This window comes from Diadema setosum, chromosome 7 (genome assembly GCF_964275005.1).
Source record: "Diadema setosum chromosome 7, eeDiaSeto1, whole genome shotgun sequence".
NCBI lineage: Eukaryota > Metazoa > Echinodermata > Echinoidea > Diadematoida > Diadematidae > Diadema > Diadema setosum.
Window position 1 is genome coordinate 19,874,677 of NC_092691.1, and position 24,055 is coordinate 19,898,731.

Below are 24,055 nucleotides of genomic sequence, written 5' to 3' on the forward strand. Positions count from 1 at the left end.
CCCAAATATTCTTGGATCACTACCAAAAGTTAATCGTTTGTTACTTGTGTCATTCTAAATCTTTCCTGCAAGTTTCATCCAAATCCGTTAACTACTTTTTGAGTTATTTTGCACACAGACAAACAAACAAACAAACTAACTAACGAACAAACACACAAACCAACGGTAACAAAAACATAACCTCCTCCCTTGGCGGAGGTAACAAAGGTAGTTTGTGCCATGCCAATGCTAAGTGATCAACAGCAGTTGCTCAGGCAAATGATGAAAGGAGGTAATTAATTTTCTCTGGAGGACTGAAAGCTGGAACAATACTACACCACACCTGTGATATATTATCATGCTTACAGTCTAGGAAATGTGGCAACACCAGTATTTTAATGAACTTCATTACAATATTAAATCTACTTTCTGTTTTTGTTGGGGGATGTGGGAGTGGGCAGTTGGTAGACAAGAGTGATCACATTAGCCTGTAAATGGTGGTTGACATTTTAATGAATCTATCTATTTTCCCCCTTTAATTTCTTTGCACTGTTTTGGACAGGTGTCCTTGTTGTAAATGTGACCTGGCGGAACAAGACCTATGTGGGCACACTGATGGATTGTACACGCCATGACTGGGCGGCTCCAAGGTACAGTAGTATTCACAGTACTTTGTGGATGTCAAAGGCACATTTCACTTCCTTTTGTTACATTGCAGGTGGTCTTAAGGCTCTGTGGTTGTTGTTTTTTTTTTGTGTGTGTATGTGTGTTTTAGCAAAGAATGACTTAATGAAGGCAACATACCACATTTGAGAGCTGATGACGAGAGTTTTGTTGACAGCTCACACTTTGTCATCAATTTCAGGAGGGGTTTAAATGAGTGGTACTGTCGTAATTATTCATTTTATTTTTAATTAATGTTCTTACTTCAGAAAAAAGCTATCTTACAAATGATGATGGTTTTTGTGTGGTTTTCTAGCAGCTTTGCCCTGTAATGATCACACATATCTCAGAGTGAAATGAAATGAAATGAAATGAAATGCCCACCTCTACCAAGTAAAGGAGGAATAATTAATGTGCTGTAGTCAGAATGCTGTATTTTTCTCTTTTTTTTTTAGTAGTCCTTGCAGAAATGAATTTACCCGATAAACCATGGTGGTAGCTTGAACATGCAAGTACAAAAAGAAAACAACAACAACAACAATCATATCCTCACAACTTCAAGGTACCAAATTCATTTTTGCTTGTTTCTGTGTTAGATCTATGGCATTCAGAAAGCAGAATGATCTGATGTACAAATCTCCTTTCATCACTTCAAAGTTGACTGTAAGAACAAGTTATATGGCAAGAGTAGCTCCATCTGTTTCAAACAAGGCATAAATAAAGGATAGCATTAATGTTGTTCTTCAGCTGTTTCAAGGATAGGGGATACGTGCTTTGGTGCCTTCATCAAATGCATCAAATGCTGTTTGTGGGGTCTCAAATGACAAGAATGTGTTGCAGGAGGTGATTTATTTATGAACTGGTAATTGAGTGGTTTTTGATATTTTGTATGCTGTGCAGGTTTTGTGATTCTCCAACCAGTGACATGGAGAGCAGAGGAAAGGGAGGCGGACGACCAAAACGTGGCAGAAACAACAACTCAAATAGTGACCTGAGCAACTACACAGAGACCAGATCTTCCATTCACAGCAAGCTGCGAAACTCAACAAAGGGCCGACGTGGCAGCAATGCATCAAATGGAACACGTACACCCCCGTGCTCGCTGGAAAGTAAGAATGCTGGGAAGCGAAAGACAAAGGAGAGCGAGGTTGAAGAGATGGTGCAAACAAACAAGCGCCAGAAAACTGGGACGAGGCCGAGTTCATCGGCAAGCGAAGGAAGGAACACTCCAGTACTCATTGAATGCCCACAGCCGAACTGTAACAAGAAGTACAAACACAAAAATGGGTTGCATTACCATCTCTCGCATGCACATCACAACAACCTGGACAAGGACGGGAATTGGAGGGAGAGGAGTGACGAGGCAGAGGATGACACCAAGTCCAATGCATCTGATGATAGTGCTTCTGCGACGGTTGTGCCCAAAGACAAAAAGAAAGACTCCAAGGAGAAGAAGGATTCTTCAAAGGAGGAGGAGGGTATGGATGTTGACAAGCCAGCTGAGTCTGTTGGAGACAGTACCACCTCCCATGTTGTGCCAGGTGCCGGAGCGGAGACGAGTATGGAAAGTGCCACCGATAGTCCAAGCCAGAAGAAAGCTGATTGCCCCAAGACGAGGGAAGTGGTCAAGAGCCCCAAGGCTCTGAAGACCCATGTGGACAAGTTTACAGCTGGCATGAAGTGTCTGGGCATCCCCAAGCCTAAGGAGGGTAAAGCCAGCCCCTCCAAGGCACCGAAAGGTGATGCCAGTTGTGATAAGTCAGTGAAAACCTTGAAGAAGCCTTCGTCATCCAGCTCAGACAAGGACATGTCAATATTTGACTTCAACTCAACCAGTGAACTTGATGAACAAGGAACAATGGAAATTGCTTCGAGCGCTGCAAATGAAAAGCATGTCAATGTCAGTGTAATACGACCAACCCCCGAAACAACACATGTAAAGTCTGAACCAATTAGCCCAACACAATTTGCCAAAGTGTCGGATCATGCCAAAGGACCAAAACAACATAGTAGTAGTAACAGCGGTAGCGCTGGTTGTGATCTTGGTGCAGATGGGAAGAGGATGGATAAGGACCGGTCAAAGTCAGACAAACATAAGAAAGCTAAGCATGAGAAGGTGCTGATGAAGACTGGTAAAACAATACGCCCCATTGCACCAGCTCCTGCACCATCATCATCTGCTCCGCCTCCACAACTCGTTGCCATACCAACCACCTTGGTTCAAAACCCTGTCCCAGGAAATTGTGCGTTGACCGTTCCCAGTATCAACACCGTCACTTCAAAGCCTCAAGTATCTTCTGTAAACCCTTCCTTGAAACCTATACAGCCTAAACCTGTCACCACCAGCTCTCCTGTGTCTGATGTCAGTGGCAGCCCATCATCATTGAAGGACAAAGATAAGAAGTTGAAACCAAAGAAAAAAGTGAAGAGTGACAAGGAGAAGGAACGGGAAAAGGATAGATTGCCAGGTGTTCCCTCTGACAGCTCGAAGTCGAGTAAAGAACAACTTGGTGAGCAGAGGCCAAAGAATCCTTTGCTTCCAGCTGTGCCTGAGACAAACATTCTGAAGCAAGCTCTGACAGCTTCTGGTATTGTTGAACCTGAGAACAGTGACAAGAGCAAATCAGTTGGTCCAGAGCCTTGGAAAAGGGACAGCAATAAACTTGATGCACCAGCAGAAAAAGTTGCAGAATCTATGTTATCTTCACCCAACAAACCAGCCAGTACTGCCCCAGTGAGCAACGCAGCTATGCCACAAATCCCAAAGTTAATTCCCACTAGCAGTGTAACAGGACCAAGCAGCAGACCTCCAAAGCAACCTGCACTGCCGCTACAACACCCCCAACATTCATTACAACAGCCACCCGTGCACCTCCAACAGTCTCAGCAACAACCTCTGGCACTGACAGCAGGAATGAAACCTAGTGCTACAAAGTCTGATGCTGTAGGCCAGGAAAGGGCTTCCCTGAATTTGCCAGTTCACTCCTCAATCAACAAGGAAGGACCAAAGAATGCTCAACTCTTGTTTCCTCCCAATGGAGGCCGGACAGGCAACATAAGCCCGGCATATTCTGATATCTCAGAGGATGGTGTCGATGAACATGGCAAGCAGACCAAATCAAATGAGGCTTTCTCCTTTGACAGTGCCGCTCATGTAAAATCCCAGGGTGATTCAGCTCGGAGGGAGGGTGAGAGCGGATCTGGCAGTGAAAGAATGCCAGTTTTCCACAGCAGTGCTGAGAGGAGAGGGACTCCAGACGTACATGCAAGTGGCTCTTGTATCTCATCAAAAAATCCCCATGAGCGAGATGAAGGACAAAAGAGTGATGGTTCAAAAGACCCCGCCTTGCAAAGGACGCCGTCATCCACCACCCAATCGCAACCTTCTTCCATGCCTCATGTGTTCTCAGGTGGTCATTATCCCTACCTCCATGGCTATGTGAACATTGATCCAGCATACCACATGCACCTGATGGCCAGTGACCCACAGTACAGGCAGCAGCAGGAAAGGCATCTGGAGGAGCAAAGGAGGAGAATGGGAAAGTACAGGGAGCAGGAAGGCATGGACAAGTCCAGCGAGAGTAGAAATGAGGGTCCTGAGAAGCGCAGACCTATAGTGAGTCTCCAAACTGAGCCAATCACACCTCCTCAAATTCCCAGGCATGCAGATGGAAAAGAGAGATCCAGAGACAAGGATCAAATTACCAAATCCAGGCACCTGGACTTCCAAAAAAAGGATGGAGGCCTCCATGGTGCTGTCCCAACCCAAGAAAGTGAGAAGCACAGTAGCAGTGTGTTGTTGGCAGAGAGGCAGCGAGAGGAAATGAAGCAGTTTCAGCTGTATCAACAGAAGCTCCTAGAGCAGCAACGGCACGCCGAGGAGCACAGGAGAAATGCTGAGCAGGAGAGTCGGAAAAAAGATGGGGACTTATCAAAAAATGATTCAAAAGCATCTGAACATGTTGAAAAAAGAACTCCAACCCCAGTGTCTAGAACACTGACAACCCCTATGAAAGAGTCTGGAAGAATAAGTTCAGATGCTGATAAGAGAGACAGTATATCACCATTGCCTAAGGGTCAAAAATCTGATGGTAAAACCCCTGAACAACGAAAGCTCCTAGAGAGCTATCCGTATCTCCAGACCCCTTACCCGTATGGGTCAATCCCCTATGAGCCTTCACATTCTACCTTGCAACCTTTAGTCTACCCTGCATTCCTTCATCCAGACCTCCACTACCCACCCACGAGTTCAACCATGTCGTGGAAGTCGCCCAGTGAAAAGGGGCGATTTGACTCGGACCGCGAGCAGGGCTCCTCTCCCCACAGTCTTTCTTCCAAGGGTGGCAAGTCGCCCGAAGCCCACGATCCCCCACCAAGGGCTCTCGATGTCCTCCAGCGCCATGCCAGCCAGTATTTCAGCCCCCCACCACCGCAGCAGAAGCATGGGTCGACCTCAAGACCCAGGACTCCTGAGAAGGGGCACACGACGCCAGGCCACGGCTCCCGCTCGTCTTCACCTGCAGCCAGAAAGACACCTGAAATGTCGTCTTCATCATCATCGTCGTCGTCGTCGTCGTCCTCAGCCACCATTTCATCAGGCAGGGAGGAAGGGCGTCGGCCCACTGTCCACCAGCACATGCACACACACCAACACACCCATGTTGGAATGGGCTATCCAGTACTGCAAACTTATGATCCTTATGGTGAGACGATAGTGATTATTTCAAAAAGACTTCATTCAAAGTGTGCAATTTTTGTCTTTACATTGAAATCTCTCAAATTTGAACTGCTTGTCTAAACTCTCTGTCATAGATGTGACAAAATTAGTTTCATGACAAAACAATTAATAATTGTGATGGTGTAAAAGCAAATCACTTGCCATGCTTGATCTTACATATCCACTAGTAGCTGCATAGTGTACCTGAGGTGCTTTTTCATAGTTTTGCATGCATATACCAATCCAATGTGGGAGGGGTCTGCCTAATTAACCACTAAATATAAGCTTAGTTTAGTTACAGAATCTTGAGTTCCGAATGAACTGAACTGAAGTATATTCATGTTATAAACCTTGTTAGTCAGATTAATATGATATGTGTTTTAGGGTCATTATTTATTAAGTCATTTCAGTATGATGATAATAACAAACAACAAATCATCATTTCAGGGGGGAAAAATCCAAAATATTATCAAGAATACAAGGTTTTCTTTCAAGTTCAGTTTCCGTTTAGAATAAAAGGAGTAACGAGTTCAAATTTCAGCATTGCAAGAAGTTTTCACTCAAAGTTTTTTTTTTTCTGTACCTCCCCTGTAGTCATTGCCAGTCAGCAAGCAGCCGCTGCAGCAGCAGCCAGTGCCAGCTCAGCTGCTCTTAACCCCTACACTGTCAGAAGGTAAGGCACAATGATTTCCCATCACTTCCAACATCTCCAGTCAGTGCTCTGACACTGTAATCCTTAAAGGAGAATGAAATCCCAATATATGTGAATTGAGGGAATGCAACAATAGTAGTACAACACATCTGCCAAATGCGAAGAAAATCAGACAATTCATTAAAAACCTCATGAACTTTGGTGCGGCCATTGCTGGGGCACTTGACTTCCCTCTTTCAGAATGCAAGGAGAATAATGTCACCCAACATATATATGTCAGTAACAAGTTGAGGGAATACATACACATGGTGTCAGTCACAAACCTTTCTCCTTCATTTACTTCACACCATGCAAATCTTCAAGCAACACACAAGTTGAGGGAATGTGTACTTTTCATAAAAAATGACATTTTGTGGATTTTTACCAATATTTTCTCTATACAGTGTACATGTGTGACATCACAAACTGTAGTAGTCTTCTCATCCAGCAGGGCTGCACTGAGACTTAAATAATTCATAACTTTCTAATGGATTGTCCAAGTTCCCTCAAACTTCAGTAATGTGCCCTTGCAATATTGCTGCATTCACATGATCCACACATATATTTTCTTTTTTATTCCCCTTTAAATAACCTTTGCGTGTGTCTCATAGCAAAGTACTTCTATTTGCGACAAATGAAGTATGATTTTGTTATTTTACAGAACACAGTGGCTTTGATATGATAACCTTTTTTTTGCAGTTCTGTTTTGGATGTTTATTGTTAATGAATTATTTGATCTTATTTTCTTTTCTTATGCATTTCTTAATAGTTTTCTCATGTATTTCCATTTAAGATATATATGTTTAAGATAAAGCTGACAGTTAAGAGTTCATATGAGTGTTATTCCAACAATTCAATCAAAGCTGTTAGAGCCTGCACTGGGTAATTGTGACATAAGTCTTATTACCACTTGGATCATAATCTTTCTTCTATCATTTGCAGCAGAGAAAAGTCATGAGGTTGGAGAACACCGATGTTCAAGGCTTCAGCTACTGGTGGGGAATGAAGTTGTGCAGCCAGTCGAGAGAACGGACTACGCTCATTCCACTTTTGCTCAGCGGAGAAGAGATGTGCAGAGACTTACGACGCACACTTCTAGCAAACCAAGATGTGCACCTGATGCATTGTGACTCTGATCAAGGCGGAATCTTTTATTCAGTCACTAGCGGGACAAATGGACAGACGAAAAGGAAAGGCTTCAAGCTTTGATGTACATTTTGTGATGTAACATTTTAGCAGTCTGTGTAGACAGGGTAGTAGCATACCAGGATGGTTTGTTGCTGTAGATGGTGTCACTGAGCTCTCATAAGTCAGTGATTGTGCTTGATTTGTACAAAGGTGTTTTTTGAGACGTATCACATTCTGTACAAAGGCTGTTTGCAGGAGAGAGCTGCCATGGTGGTTAATGGTGTAGCACATTGTCACATTAGTTTATGTAATCACAAAGTAATGTGGTGAGTTTCTTCCATAGAAATTATTTAACATCACTGATTTTAAGTTTGAGTTGCAGGGCCTGTGCCAGGCTGTGGCTGTATTAATTATCAGTTTGTCCAACAGCTTTTGATGCACAGATATTGATATAAGCAAGATAGATTATGTTCAAAGTACACAGCAGGATTCTGAATCATATCTCTTATGCTTTGCGTGTTTTGTTTTATTTTTTGTACCAAGACAAACACAAAGGAAAAACTTGAAAATTTTTGGCATTTTGTCATTCAGATGATTTAACTTTAATCTGTAATTCCAGCAAATCCCTTCCACAAAAAAGGAGAAAATTATAATCTGTAGTGTGTGTATATTGTATACTCACACTATTTGGCTAGATATATTATTTTGGCTTTCTTCAAGGTCAAGCAGTTTTCAGACCTCGTATAGCCTGATGTGACATCTGACTATAACAATAAGTTCAGTAATTTCATCATTTTTGCATGTAGAGATGTTCTCGAGTATCATTCTTCACCGCATGATGTGATTAATGTGCAGGCCATTTGCATTGCTCATACAGTTTAAATAATATGAGTTTTCATAGTATTGATGCTTCTTAAGGCATTAATATGACACTTTACTTTTTGAAACAGAGGTAAAACTTCCAATCGGTAAATCATTGTAATAGATAGTCCAGTGGAAACGAATCTGCTGCTAATTTTTGGATTGAGCAAATGTCAGCGCATGATTCAAGTCTGTAGTGACATTCATGTGAGAAATTTCTACATCAGTCATGTGGGACATTTCAGGTGCTGCCGAAATGTTTAAGAAAATGAGTATATTCCTCTGGGCATTTTTCGAAAATAGGTAGAAATTGAGGAGTTTTCTATAGGACTATTTCTTGTCATTCATTGGGTTACTTTTCATAAACATTCAGGTGTTTTTCAAATGTTATTTCCTCTACCTCTAAGCAGAGTTTGTTTGTTTGGTTGTTTGTTTTTTGTTTAAAAAAAACACACACAGATATATCACGCTATTTGCGGAGGGCATTTATGACATTGGTCACAATCTGTCTAGAACATCAGTTAGGGCTTCATATCAGCTCAAAAGGAATCAGAATTATCATGTGTATTTTGCACAGAAAATGGTATTTCATATAACTCAGAATGGGAGTCATTGCTGGGAGCAGAGTAGCTGATGCAGTCATACAATCAGTGGGCATTTTGGGGAATCTTATAAGCTATGTACATGTTCTGTGATATTAAAGGGATGGTATAGTATTGGTGGAGATGAGATTGGGCTTTTAACTTTTTGCGAGATACCAAGAAACCACTTACGAAATAGAACAGAGCATACCATTCTAAGGGAAATTCAAAGTTTATTTGATGAAAATTGGTTTTGGAATGGCTGAGGCGTCCAAAAACAAAGTAAAACAATGTGATCATAATAAAGGGTGGGTCCCACCTTTTATTAGGATATCTCCGCCATTTCAAAACCATTTTTTATCAAATAAATGTTAAATTCCTCTTGGAATTACATGCTCTTTCATATCTCATAAGAGGTTTCTCATTATCTCACCCAAAAATGTTAAAAACCTGAAGTTAGGTCTCAACCAAAACTATACGATCCCTTTAAGCAAAATGTCATCCGTAGCAGGCAGTGGTGTAGAGCAGATAGCTTTCCACACATTACTGTAAAAGTGGAAATATTTGTGGTGTGGAAATTTTCGCGCATTTCGCACAACCAGAAACTAGCACGAAAATAAAAGCATGCAAGTATTTTTGCTTGCTATACGATCCTGCACTTGGTGTCTCGATTCCGCTGAATTAAAAACATAAGAAACTCTTTTTACCTGGCCAAGCGCGAAAAATTAGTCGCGGGAAAATATCCACTTTTACAGTATTTTCATATTGCATCTGGTCTCATCAATGATCAGCTGGTCGCCAGGGGTTGGAACACCATACTATAGCAGTACTGATGTGGGTACTGCTCTTTGTCACTCTACCAACCAAATGGAAAGATGATGCCAAGGATAATGTTAGTGCTTGTCTCAGGTTTGCAGGTCTCAATATTCAAGAAAAAGAGCTAGAACAGAGAAAAAAGGCTAGAACACAGAAAAAAAAAAAAAACAATCTCATACAAGTTCAGTGCTTAGGGATAACATTTTGGATTATAGAATTTGTGTATGAAAACCTGCAGTAGGGCAGAACCAAGTGAATGATTTTATGGTGTATTTACCCAGAAGATCATCCAGATTTCAGAGTTCTGTGACATTTGAGCAACACCGAGCATTAGAGTAGTAAGTGAATTCAGTGTGAGCCTATGGACTGAGAGCCATGCAGATGCGAGTGTTGAATGTTAATTCTTGTGGCATATCTACTTGCAGCTTCTGTGTAATGGGCAACAGAGTAGCAGCCGGTAAATGATCAAGTTCATATTTGTATTCAAAGTTATTGTTTGTTTTCCGTGTGGTTGCAATGTTTTGGGGACACATTTGGGATCTTGAAATCATGGAACATATCCTGTGAACCTGTTACAAGTAATTTCACTTTTGCACTTGGGACTTAAATTGGATGATGCTGATGCTTCAATCAGTCCATCTCCACACCAACTCAAGACAAGAAAGAAATGTTTTGGCTCAAATGTAATGATGCCCTTTGAAGTTCTCTGTGATGACAGTGTGTACAAAAGTAAATACACCAGGCAAATGTTTTGCAGCTTTGATTTCAGTAGTACCAACATCTGGTTGCTTTGTCCATGACATATCATTACTTTACATAATTGCCCGTCTTTTCTCCTGCCTAATTCTTTCATCCAATAATTCCAGTACACCTACAGCTTCTGTGTCATGGTTGAGTGTGTACATACATGAATTAGATTGGTAGATCAGTCTCTGCTGCACACAGTAATGTAATACCCTTCACTTAGGGCAGCAGTAATTTCTTCTGGTTTTCATGAGCTGCACTGTATTTCCACAAATTTATGTTTGTTACATTAAGTGACAGAAAGAGTTGTTCTTTTTTTTCTTCCTTTCTGTGTGCATTGATAATGTACTTAATGCCTATTTTTCGTAAGACTGAAGTTCATCTCTGTATTAGATTCTTGAGGGGAACACCAAAACAGTTAACCACAAGTGACAAAAATTATTTGACTATTGCCAATTTTGCTCAAGCTAGCAGTTTGAAACAACGGTTTGCACAAGTAGTATGTATACTTTCACTGTGAAGTGTTAGCAGCAGTCATAATGTGCTATTAGATCTCAAAGTACAACTTGACTTATCCCTAAAATTCTTATGCACACCCCATCCACGGACTTACCCCCTTATTGTGTTTAGTCAGGCATCTTATTTTGCTGTCTGTATATTATGTCATCTCGAGTAGGAATTCTACCCTGATAGTTTTCTATTGGGAGCGGTGCATGGTGGTACATCAATTTGATGTGTCTTCGAAAACACATGCCCCACAAAATTTCAGTGATAGACGCACTGTCCTCATGCTATTGGAAAATTCCCGCAGCACGCACTCAAAACTGGGTGCATCTAACTCAACGTAACGGCTTTCAAAACACTTGTATTCTCTGAATATTGGATGTCCAGAAAATTTTGTACCAGAAAAATTGTAGAGAGTGAATAAGATGTATGTTGATTTGTTCACCTTGATATCTGGATGGAGAAGATTAGGTTCACGTCATAATAGGCTAATTTTGTGAGGTCAAGACTGGCATGTGAATGCCCTAACAAAAGAGTGGCTATAATTTGTGCTATGTATGAGTCACTTTGTTATACTAGCAGACATCAATATCTGAAGTCTTTATACATTTCTTTTTTTATAGCATTGGGTTTTCTGTTTTTTTCACGATGAAGATTGCAACAGGCCTTATGCCTTTTGAGTGAACGTATTACACTAGCATCAGTAAAAGATAAGTCTTAACTGATAGAGAAAATTTATTTTGTCCTGATTATTCCACTGTAGGCACTTCTCCTATTAAAGTGATCAGGAGCTAGTGTGACTTCTTCCACATTGGAAAAGATGAATCAATGAAGGTTTGAAAGAAAGAAAGAGAATGAAAGGAAGAGTGAGAGAGGATAGCATAGAATGAGAGGGAGAGAGTGAATTAAAAGTTGTACATCAAACTGAGACAAAAATTCCATGTTAATGAGATGATGTTGTAGAAGTCGTCAGTGTAAATTTCTTGTAAAGTGTTGATCAATGGTAAAAATCCATCTACTGTTCTTGTTCTTTTAGACGATTTTGGAGGAAAATTAAAACCATGTGAATATATGAAACCGATAATGCCTATGATGCGTTTGTGTATATCTTTTTTTCTTTCTGATTAAAAAATAGGTATTCATGTCGAACGTGGGATATACTACTTGTAATGATTTGATTATGATTTAACTCATTACAACAATCATGCTCTCAGCTGAAAATAGCATAATTTGTTAGTTCATAATTTGTTAGTCTGTGTGTATGTATATATATATATATATATATATATATATATATATATATATATATATATATATATTGATTCACAACAGTAGCTCAATATGAAAACTCCGTGAGAGACATAGTTTTGACGAATTTTCGCCCATAGGGCTTTGTCAAGTCAATGGCAGATTTTATTTTGAAGCAGATATAAATCAAAATAAAAGATGCGTCGTCAGTGGTAGTGCGTGTATAACAAAATGCGCACATACACAAGTAGTGCACAAGGTAGGACGTCACAAAGAAAACTAGGAAGGAAGGGAAAATACAAGAATTAGCGCTTCTTGTATTTTCCCTTCCTTCCTAGTTTTCTTTGTGACGTCCTACCTTGTGCGCTACTTGTGTATGTGCGCATTTTCATATGAACGTGCTACCACTGACGATGCATCTTTTATTTTGATTTATATCTGCTTCAAAATAAAATCTGACATTGACTTGACAAAGCTGTAAGGGCGAAAATTCGTCAAAACTACATCTCTCACAGAGTTTTCATATTGAATTACTGTTGTGAATCAATACTTTCTTGGACTCTGAGCAGAAACCTATTGCTGTTATATATATATATATATATATATATATATATATATATATATATATATATATATATATATATATAACAGTGATATTTGTATTTGAAGCTCAGCACAGAAAAATAATAATAATAACAAAGAAACGCGCCTGGTTGTCAGCTTAGAGTTTGAGCTAGCAAATTTGCGCTATCTTCATGAGCGCAAAATCCTTAAATTCAATTATGACGTAACAATGTATCATAAAATGCATAAGAAGTAAGACATAGACATTTTCAAATCAAACTGATCGTTTACCAGCCGCGCAAAATACATAGCCATTCAAATATATATATATTTGGTTTACAAACATATATATATATATATATATGTTTGTAAACCAAATATATATATATTTGAATGGCTATGTATATATAATATATATATATATATAAATGCACATATACACTAATGAATAATGTATGTGTGTGTGTGTGTGTGTGTGTGTGTGTGTGTGTACATATTTATGTGTATATATTTATATAGAGATAGATAAATGTACCATAAAGAACCAGGGCCAGTGGAAAGGGGTGAGTACTTTGGGCCCCCCCCCCCCCCCCCCCCCAACTCACTTTTTATCCCGGAAATGGCACACACAAAAAAGAGAAGAAAGTGGTGAAGCTTTTGCCTATTGCATGCAGGTGAAACCTTAAAGTTGGAGCGCAGGTAAGGCCTTTTTTTTTTGTAAGAAACCTGGAAGTGGCACCAGAAATATAAACTGCTCCCCCCCCCCCCCCCCACTTTTGAAAATATGGCACCAGCCATGAGAATGATGTATTAACCACACTTTTTTTCAGGGTGCGGTTTATGCACCATTACAGCCAATTCCTGCTGAATGTCTGCATAAAGTGTACAGATAATGTTCAATGTTCGAAATAATTTCATTTTCATTAGGCATTCTACTGTGTATTTCCTTCTTTCTTATGACACAAAAATCAACACGTTTTCTCCCCAAAACATTTCACTCAGTTCAACCAACATGTCGGCAGAATCTCCAGCCGTTGCATGGCAGTATCTGAGCTTTTAGGTGAACTGTCATTTTTTTCCCCCCGACGGCCAAAAAAGGGGGTACAGTTAATGCATCAATGAGGTTAAGACACCTTATGGTAAGCATAAGCTAGGATCAAGGGCATATACATGTATATATATATATATATATATATATATATATACACACATATTTATGCAGATGTGTGTGTGTGTGTGTGTGTGTGTGTGTGTGTGTGTGTGCGTGTATACATGTACATTGTACATGTGTATATATTCATATAAAGATAGATAAATGTAAACATATGATATGGAATCTGTAGTCGCTGAGCGGACAAGATGGCAGGTCATGCACACATGAGGTTTGAATCCCAGTCTGACAGTTGTAGTGCCCTCTGGTAAGGCACTTTTTCAGCTGTGTTGCCAAGTCTTTTAGAGGAGATTTAAAGCTGTTGGTTCCATGCATAGGAGAGCTTAACCCTATGATATGCACAATGAAGAACTCATTTCATGGTTTAAAAATGGCTGATATCTGCAAGAATCTTTAGGATTGAAGGGGGCAGATCACCCAGCCCACAAGAAGAAAGCAGAAATAGATATATGTATGTAGATTACTGTATATATACCACATGAAATTTAGCAAATCTAATGTTTTGCGAATTGGGACTTCCAGACAATTTCGCAAGTGGTTAAATTTGCAATTGTGGAGTACACAACTGAAAGCAGAAATGTCTGCGTGTATTCATGTCAGCATCCAAGTTGATATTTCCATGTTTTTAATTCCACATGTACAGTGGCAGATCCAGAGGGGGCGCAAGCGGTGCACGCCCCCCCCCCTTTATTTTTCATTAAAAACAAAAGAAATAAAAGGAAAAACATGAAATGAAACCCCGGAAGTGGCACCAGAAATATCAGTCACGCCCCCCCCCCCCCCCCTTTACAGAATTCCTGGATCTGCCAGGAAATATTTGCTGTGTACAGTGTGAAGACAGAGAGAGAATTTGAACTGCTCCATTACAGTTACGCAAGATAGAATAGGCACCCCCCCCCCCAGCCCCCCCCCCCCCCCCCCCGCTTCCGCGGCCCCTGAGCCCTATCCTATGAGCACGATTGAGGCCGAAATCACAGAAATATACCCATCTACCTCTCTCTCGATCATATCTCATTTCGTGCAAGTCGTTATTGCGCAAGCCTCTCATCCGTTTGCGTTGTTGAGCTCTAACGTTTCACAGGTATGTAATGTGTGCTTTTATTTTACCAGGAGTTATTTCACAGAACAGATTTGATATCTGTCTCAAGACAGATTTGCATTCATTGACCCTTATGTTAAGAAGCTATGAAATTTGGTCTTCTCGGATTGAAACAAATAAATAACCTTCATTGTAAACATGTATGATTTCAGTCCCATATACTAGCTTTAGTGTTAGTGTATGCTGTGCGTTCCCCCATACCCACCACACACACTACCGTTGACCTTTCACAACAACGTTCTGTTCGGGAGTCTGTGATAGTCTGTCTTATACTGTATGTGTAAATTATGAGAGCAAGAAATATTCGCACATGACAATGACATATTTACAAATAGGAGCCAATGGCCTTTTTCGTGGCACAAACTTTTCAAAGGCATCAAATAAATGGCAAAATGTAAAATTTTATTTGTGTAGACAAGAAGAACTTTCACTTGCAAGCATTTTAATTCTGTAATCGTGGCACTTGTGAAATTCGAGAAATTAAAATGAACACAAAAATTTCTGGTTTTACAATAGTCCAGTGTAATGGCTGTAGGCCAGTAGCCCTCTCTATAGCACTAGAGTAGCAGCTTTATCAGTATTACTTGTCTAGTGTTAGACCATGAATCTGGCACTTTTTAAATAAAATGCTTTAAAGCATGACCTGTACACTGACTCCACTTAATATGCGCTCTCCACCATGATCCAAGTAGGTGAAGCAAAGAGGCATACAGATAGGGTACCAGGAAGCATGTATCTTAAGACATGCCCAATGAGTCAGTGGTTAGACGACCTAATGCAGTTTTGGATGCATCTGCCTCAGAAGACTCTGTTTTAGAAGACTCTGTTTTGAATCTACATAAGAAATACAAAAGATATCATTCATAAGCCTATGTACATTTTTTCCATCTCTATTCCAAGGCTGTGATGTTGCCATGGATCCAGAGACCAGCCTGCATGATGCATCTTCATCTGCCTCAAATGAGTCTCCAAACAATAAATCCAAACTTTCAGCTGCACAGAGGGCAAAGGTGGAAAGGAATCGACAGAGAGCATTGCTGCTGAGGCAGGCAAGACTCTCTGCCAGGCCCTATCCAGAGGGCAGAGGAGACAAAAGGTGAATATTTCAGAAGCTTTCAACGATCCTTGATGAAACTGATGTTCTGAAAGTGTTACACACAGCATGTTTAATTTTCTGACACCTGGTATAAGTATATCCTGCTGTCATCGTTGGTACATAAAAACCCGATTGTGTGGGGAGACAAGGTTTACCAGACTGAATCGCTCTTCACTCACTACCCATTGGGGTACTTTGAAAACTAGCACAGGCCTACTAGAATAGAATTGCCCATTAGCGAATTTGTGCACTGAAGCATATGCTCATCAGTTATTTTCAACTTCAGTTGAGATTCTTTGACTCTGTGTGTGCTGTGCACAATTTTTTGGGAATTCCAAATATAATTGAGTCAGGCCAGCTTGCCTTTGCATGGTCTTCCCATGCTACCTGGACTTGAATTCATGCTCCAGTTGTGCAGGAATATGGTAGAAAATGAGTCTTGGATTGTTCTTCCCTCACTTGCTGAAATATCCCTACAGGGGAGCAGCAAGTGTAGGGATGCAATGTCAAGTTGAATGTGAGCTGTTATGACTTTATAAAATGCACAACTGCAAACATCAGTCACCTACAGCTTGATTTTTTTATAAGAAAAACCTCATACTTCAGAATTATTCTTCAGGTGTTGTGCAGTGCTTGGTCATTACATTGGCTGCAGTTGCAATAAAGAGTAGTTTGTATGACACTTTCTGTAACTCTCTCATTCTCTCACTATAACATTTGTGTCTCTGTTTTAAACATATTCGGAAATACTGATTTTTCACATAAAGTCTTTGAAAAGTGAACTGTCCTTGTTTATGTCAACCCATGAATTTCTTGCAGTGGTGCATCTGGAAGGTCTGAACCAGTATTAAGGACAGGGCGTGTGATTGATACTGGGGCGGGGTTCCTCCTAGAGGAAGGGGATGAAACACCTCAAGAAGTGACGGTTATTCAGGAACCTGGTAAGTAGGTTGTACCTTGCTACATTATTTTGAGTGTTTCAAGCATTCTGGAAAGTTACCAGGGATAACAAATTTGCTTCAAAATATATATTTTTATATGTTCCACATAAATCTGATATCTCTGTACAATAGATGCTGAAATTCTGTGAGTAAAAGATGCTAAGTAAACAAAGCTGAATCCATGACAATCAGATTTTTGTCTCTTCCCCTGCACTTTCACATGCCACATTTTTTTTTCTATTGGCTGATGAAGACAGATTTTTCCTTTATCCTTCAATGCAGACAAGAATTGACATTATTGTTTTTATTTGTGCACATTGATTTACCGTAATGAACTCCAGACTTCAATGTAGTCTACATTTTTTTTTTGTGTTGTAGGACCAATTCTGGGAGGAGCTGGACTTCGCTGTGATGAATGTGGACGGGCTTTTCAAGATTCCTATCTCTTCAAACACTTTGATCATCATGTTTGTGATGAGTGCAAGTGAGAAACAGATAATATCCATGTCTTAGCCTTATTTTGCTCTTCAGATAAGATTGAAAGAGCTTGTTAACCCCCCTAACTGGTTTGAATGTATATTTCATTGTCATTATAATGTAATGGAAGTAATAAAGGTAATATAACACTAGGTTATCAGATGTAACAGTGTGCTCTTCAAACATCAACTAACAGTTTGTTTTTGTATCTTCACATGATAAAATTCCATAGTTCTCCCCAGCTAGAGCTCTCCAGTATTGCAATTATCAGAATCATTTCTAGCCTCTGGAACACGAAGTAACATAACATGGTTATCATTTGTGACATTGGATTATCTATGTATAGTTTTATACAATAAAGTATACCTCTTCTGACCGATCAATTAATTTTAATATTGCATGTAAAATTTTCAAGCTCCTTGCTCCCATCACATTTTAGCCTGCCATTGCAAACATCACCTTGCTTTATAAATGTAAACATCACTCACAATTTGAGATGCTCTGTTTAAGGTTAAACATCTGGCATACTGCCATCATTCCCCTTCAGAGATCTGGATGAGAAGCACGAACTCATCACCAAGACTGATGCGAGGAACACCTACCTGATGAAGGATGCAGACTTTGACAAGAGGGAACCTGCCCTCAAGTTCATCACAAGGAAAAACCCACACAACATCCGATGGGGAGAGATGAAACTGTTTCTGAAATCACAGGTGCATTTAATTTTCAAACGAGTTTGACAGTTGTCTCGTCTCCCACAGGCTTGTGTATTGTTTGTATAATCATGTTTCCTTTTTAATTTTGCTGTACTTGCCATTCTTCTTCTTCTTCTTCTTCTTCTTCTTCTTCTTCTTCTTCTTCTTCTTCTTCTTCTTCTTCTTCTTCTTCTTCTTCTTCTTCTTCTTCTTCTTCTTCTTCTTCTTCTTCTTCTTTTTAAGTATTTCAATTTTTCACAATTTTTGTTCATTCTTAATAACCATAAACATATTTACATCTGGAGAGGAAAAGCAGAATGGTTCCAGATGGCAAACTATGTTACATGGTGGCAACAGTTATATCTTTTAATGTCTATAGACAGACAGCTAAATTTTGCTTTATATGGCAAACAGTCCCTGTGATCACAGAAGAATGATGCTGAAAAGGCAACCAGCATTGAGCTTTCCCAAAACATGGGCTTCTTTCAGACATGTTGAGTGGTTAGTATTCTTAAAATCTTGTATCACATTCATTGTCAGTGAAAGATTGATTTACATGTTATATGTGATATCCATAGAAAACAATGCTTAAACCACTCTGTTATGTAATGATGCATATTCACACCACATACCAACGTATGATCATTTAGACATATAGCACTAGAATAGATGTACGTATATCCACATTCCAGTGGACATTTCTTGACACAAAAACTCTAGTGTGGATGGGGGTATATATATATAGATATATATATATATATATATATATATATATATATATATATATATATATATAAATGCTCTTCTCATTATTAAGGTTGAGAAGCGAGCCCTAGAAGTTTGGGGAGATGAAGCATCTCTGGAGGAGGCTAGAGAACAGAGGATTCTCAACAGGGAGAAGCAGAAGCAGAAGAAATATGACAAAAAGGTCAAAGGTATGACTGCAAGATTAACTTGCACTTAATATACTCTTGAGATATCAAGTTGTTGTTGTTGTTTTTTTTTTTCCAAGGTAAAACAAATGCTGAAATAGCCTAAGAATCAAGAGACAAAAATAAGGGAAGTATCAAAGAGCTTTTCACCTTCATTCCTTCAGTGGTTCAAGATGTTACAAGATTGAACAGCACTGTATTGTTCTGAAAAAGTGGAATTCCCTGCCAGGTTCATGTGGGCTCTGATGTATTGTAAAGTAGCCAAATAGAAATAGAGAGGTTCATCAAAAATTAGACCAAGATATCACTGATTTGTGAAAACATATGTGACCCGCGACAACAGTTTCAGGCAAAAGTCGCAAGAGCATATTCCCTCCTAGGCGGGGTACAAAGATTTTGACCATTATTTTTGTCGATTTAGGTTTTTTGCAGAAATCGAATCTTTGATATGTTTTCTACATCTACACTAAATTTCACAGCATAAGACTAAGTTTTTCCTATCGAAAATTGCATTTTACACACCCTATGTTAGATCGCACTCGTCAGTTTTGAGCTTCTTTCGAACGCCGCGCCAATATCCCAAGCGTTGCTACGGCGCAGGGTCTCGCATGCGATTGGCTGGTACGTCGCATACATTTACATAATTCGGCTTTCGGACACACCTGTTGCAGCGTTTGGGGAATGCTTTGTCCACTCGTGCACGATTACATGCTCCATTGTTCTTGCTATAGTGATCTATATACGCTCGCTCTGTAGTGTGTGCTCTTCGTTTGGCTTTCTATCCAAACTATTCTACCGCATTGTTCGACAACGGAAGTGAAACAAAAATCATGTAGCATGACATAACCATGTGAAAAGAAAACTAGATATTCTCAAATTTGTCTACTTGTACATGTAGTAAAAATTATGACAGCAGACTGACTCAATGGAAGGGAGATGAGAGGAAAGGAGCGGTCACATGCGACTGATTATATTCAAATACTACACGTCAAGATTGCACCAAACTAACGAGTCGTGTTTGTTTGTTTGTTTGTTTTAATTTAATTAGCACCACCGAACAAAGCAATCAATGCATGTCTTGTAAAAGCAAAACAAACAGGAAGCGTGACCCTTGCCAGCACTGGCAATTTTCTGCCTTCAAAAGGGTCGCCAATGATATAGACAAATCAACCACAATGAAAACGTGATTTGTAAATGTGTGGATTCGCCATCGCTCCTGTGACATGCACACGGTCATGGCGTGACTGGATGCCATTGCGTAATGCGTGCACCAAATACACATGTACGTGTACACCATACAGCTCTATGTGCAATTATCATATTCGCCATCTTGAAAGACATACTGTAAACAAACCCGAGCGAAACGCATTGTTTTTCGGCTCCATACGCTGAGCTCCGAGGAAGGTGCCCGGGAAATTTGACTCTCTCAGTGAGCCAATCAGAAGGCGATGTGGTTGCTAGAGGCGGAGCTTAACATCAATTGGCACCATCGTACGGATGGGTGATTCTCCCCTCGCATCGCCGCTCTGACATTGTCTTTGAGAAAGAGGTGAATCTTCAAAGCCTGTTTTCTCGCAATTTTGTCAGGCTAACATCTTAAAATGTGCATCTTATTTCTCTTTCTATGCCCACTTATAGTGCCGAAGAATACAAGTGTTTTGTATCAATGCAAAGCTTAGGAAATGGGCAATGTGATTCAGTAAAAAAATGAATTTTCAAAATTTCCAACTTTTGCCTGAAACCGTCGTCGCCGGTCACATATAAAATTCAAAATTCTGTACAGTTTTTAGTCAAAGACCCATTAAGTTAAACCTCTATTATTCCATATATTAAAATCAATTGAGCATATTGTAGCTGTCCGCTGTAGAGGAAATATTCTTATGATTGAACGCTTAATCCGTGGGAACATATTTGTGAAAGAAAGCTCATTACCTGGTAGCTAAGAGAGGTAAATTATGTTATTTCGCTGTCACCAGAGCTACGGAGAGCAGTACGCACCAGCATGTGGACCAAAGACCTCAGCACGCACCAGCACACCTATGGGGCTGAGACTTACGACGAGGAGGAAGACATGTACAGTAAGAAGTGCACAGAATGTGGACACGTGGTCAGCTACGAGAAGATGTAGGACCATGAAAGAAGGTGAAGAAAGATGCTGAAGTGTTGCCAGTCAGAAGAGGGACAACTATTTCTTGAGAAGATGTGGAGGTTTTTTTCAGCTTCCTAATAAGCTGTCTGCAAAAGGAAAAGCTGTCTCAGAAATTAATCTGTTAAAACGGAATAAAAACTTAAATGGAAATTTGCACGAAATGAACAGTTTGATATGCATAGCAAAGGCAGGAAAATGGCAGGAAACTGCAGAATGTAGGACATGTAAAGATTTCAGGTTTGAGATCCAAAGGATTTTATCACAGAAGCATGATATCTATGGATCCATTGAAATGATGTGAATTTATGAAAATGATGAGTGTCCAGTGGCCCTCAGCATTTGTAACAAGTAGCTTGTATGGCCTGTTTATAACAAAATCTGCAATTCACATGCTATTTGTTATACCTACTATTCTTAATTATTTTTTTTCATGTATTTGATTAAATCATTGGTGAGAAAACCGTCTTGCCTGATATAGGAATTAGAGAACAATGACAATTAAGAAAAGATAAACGGAAAGAAGAGGCATGTGAACAAATGTGCAATTCATGAAGTCCTATTATATGGAGTGACATGTGCACTAATTCTAATGAATATGGGGGATGTGGTTTCACTATTTCACTCTTTCATTAGAGCTTGCTGTTGATAGTTAAGAAGTACAGGTTGTGTTGGTTTTAGTTTTCTCACTTTCTCACTCTTACTTTTTTCACTTTTGTAGACATGCTCTTGAAATAGCACTGCTGAATGGTGTCACACCAGTCATCAAAAAGGAGAGGAGACTGGCTTACGTGTTGCTGGATTGGCAATCACAGATGAGGAGGCAAGCCTGGGAAAATCGGCAGGATGTGAGCCAGAATTCACAGCTTTCAATGGAGAGTCCAAGTGTGGGAGAGTACATCCTAGCATGTCAAGCTTGCAACACCATGTAGCGCCTTCAAAGACTTGGATGAAGCAGTTGACCACAACTCAAAATATTGCATCACTGTTATATGTAAAGTACTGTTAACCTTGGTTACCTCCAATCAGTCGGGACTGAAGATAAGGGTTTAACTTCAATGAACTTCAGGGTCCACCTTTGTTGACTTTAACTCAAAAGATTTGTTATGCTGTCTTTGCTGCCCATGCATGCTTAATCTTTTTTAGTTTGTAATCTTGGTAGATATCCAAACTTTGATTAAGCTACATTCACATTTGAATAAGAGGTAAATAAGAGAATGAAAGTGATATTCGGCCAATCTGATTTTTTTTTTTTTTTTTTTTTTTTGAGGTATGCAAGGTTGAATATACGCTGAAATTGTGAGAGTGTACTTGTACTACCTACCTGAAAAGATATTTTTACGCATGGTGCTAAATGAATGGCTAATGAATTGGTAAATGTGTTGGATAGTCTTCAAAGGAAGGAGCAATACATGTGTATCAAGCACAGAAGTTGTTTACAGTAAGGTTATTGTGAGTCAAAGTCGAATAAGCCAAAAAGTTACCTTGGAGAAAAAAAAAAGAAAAAAAAAAAGGTCCCAATGTTTTCCCATTTCTTCAAAAGCAATAAAAGTTTGCTTAGGCAATGTTGTGAAATGATGGAATGGAATATCAAATGGGGTGAAGAAAAAAAAACTTGGTTCCTTTTGCTTGAAATACATGAGACATTTATCAGCAGAGTCAAAGTGGCAGGGTCTTCCATTTACCATTCAACCCCCCCCCCCCCCCCATTGCCTTACAGCCCCCCACGCGCACACACACACACACACACAACACATTCAAAAACATTCCATGGCCCGTGTTAATGTATGTGGATAAGAGTCATACAGAAAACTTCAGTCTTAAGGTGCTTAAGGAATATAAGGTGCCCATCAAACAGACATCATTATGCTGAAACTTGTTGGTTAGATATTGTAAGCTGGATATTTGATTCTCAAATGAATCTTCCAAGAAGGTAAAAAAAAATAGTCTTGGAGGCTGTGTAGGATAAGTATATCCTACATCACCTCTGTTTAGCTGCCACCTTTTACTGTGTGAAGTGTGGTTTTAGAATTAGGTTTGTACTACATCCAACCCACTCTGATAGACAATTGCATTTAGAAGTACACTGTAATGCAGTAAGTGTTAAACTCACTCCTTCTCTGAGCACAGTCACACTTGATGTGTTTTGTGTACCCCACAGGTATTTGTAATTTCATGTATTAAAAATAATTATTGTTCTTGCGTATATTGTTATGAAATGTGCAGTACTTAATTGTACTTGTAAAGAAAGTGGTTTACCTGACAGAATGAAATTTTTCAAAGAGAATTCTAAATTTGAAGATGAATCAAGAATAACAATTTCAAAAGATAAATGTCTTATCAGTGATTTCTTTTTCTTCAGAAAGCAGACTTTGTAGGAAAAAGTGCAGTTCTCAAGTATGTATTCAGAGCTGCAAAGCAGTATTTTTAAACATTAAAAATGAAATGTGTTCTCATAAATGCAAATCTTATCCTTTCAAAAGTTTGATTTTTGTGTGCAATTTTCTCATTTTTACGTGAAAGTGTGACTTTCGCCTTCCATTTTTTTTTTTTTTTAACTGTGCATCAGCCCAGGCAATGTGCAGTCTGTGTGTAATTATGTTGACTGTACTTGTGTGCGTGTGTATGTGTGTGTGCACTTACCCATGGTGTAAAACGAGGACACACGTACGGACTTTACATTTAAACTGAGGACAAACAGAGAACCGAGGACGTCCTCAGTACGCAGACCTCTCCATACGGTCTGCTTTTGCATGCCTTTACATGCAGGGGTACATGTTTGTAGGTCCTCGATTAACATCACTGTAATCAGTCCTCGGTTGTAGGGTATAAATATACGAATGAGTCCTTGGTTGACCAGATTCCTACTCACACACAGGTCCTCAATTATGTGGTAAAATTCTTGTGGGTAAAACGTCCTCGATTTCCACCATAGAGGCGTGTGTGTGTGTATGTGTGTGTGTGTGCGTGTGTGTGTGTGTGTGTGTGTGTGTGAATTGGCA

General features: G+C 39.6%; 2 protein-coding genes across 2 annotated transcripts in view; both read left to right on the top strand.

Annotated features, from left to right (window-relative positions):
• Window positions 1–6,036, top strand: part of LOC140231103 (uncharacterized) — a 47,582-nt gene extending 41,546 nt beyond the window's left edge. The window contains exons 3-5 of the mRNA XM_072311256.1: window positions 542–629; window positions 1,543–5,345; window positions 5,954–6,036. Coding sequence (XP_072167357.1) covers window positions 542–629; window positions 1,543–5,345; window positions 5,954–6,036 — 3,974 coding nt within the window. The remainder of the gene's footprint in view (window positions 1–541; window positions 630–1,542; window positions 5,346–5,953) is intronic.
• A 9,629-nt stretch (window positions 6,037–15,665) lies between these two features.
• On the top strand, window positions 15,666–22,128 carry LOC140230776 (DNA repair protein complementing XP-A cells homolog). The gene is made up of 7 exons (XM_072310915.1): window positions 15,666–15,862; window positions 16,682–16,803; window positions 17,182–17,287; window positions 17,828–17,993; window positions 18,793–18,910; window positions 20,884–21,049; window positions 21,775–22,128. Exons 1-6 carry the CDS (start codon window positions 15,681–15,683, stop codon window positions 21,033–21,035), a joined length of 846 nt encoding a protein of 281 aa, XP_072167016.1. The 5' UTR covers window positions 15,666–15,680; the 3' UTR covers window positions 21,036–21,049; window positions 21,775–22,128.
• The last annotated feature ends 1,927 nt before the right edge of the window (window positions 22,129–24,055 follow it).

Excerpts from the sequence above, each read along its gene's own strand:
- LOC140230776 (XM_072310915.1), top strand. The coding sequence starts at position 15,681 with ATGGATCCAGAGACCAGCCTGCATGATGCATCTTCATCTGCCTCAAAT. Across the intron at positions 17,288-17,827 it reads CATGTTTGTGATGAGTGCAA|AGATCTGGATGAGAAGCACG; the intron begins GTGAGAAACAGA and ends ATTCCCCTTCAG. Across the intron at positions 18,911-20,883 it reads ATATGACAAAAAGGTCAAAG|AGCTACGGAGAGCAGTACGC; the intron begins GTATGACTGCAA and ends CGCTGTCACCAG.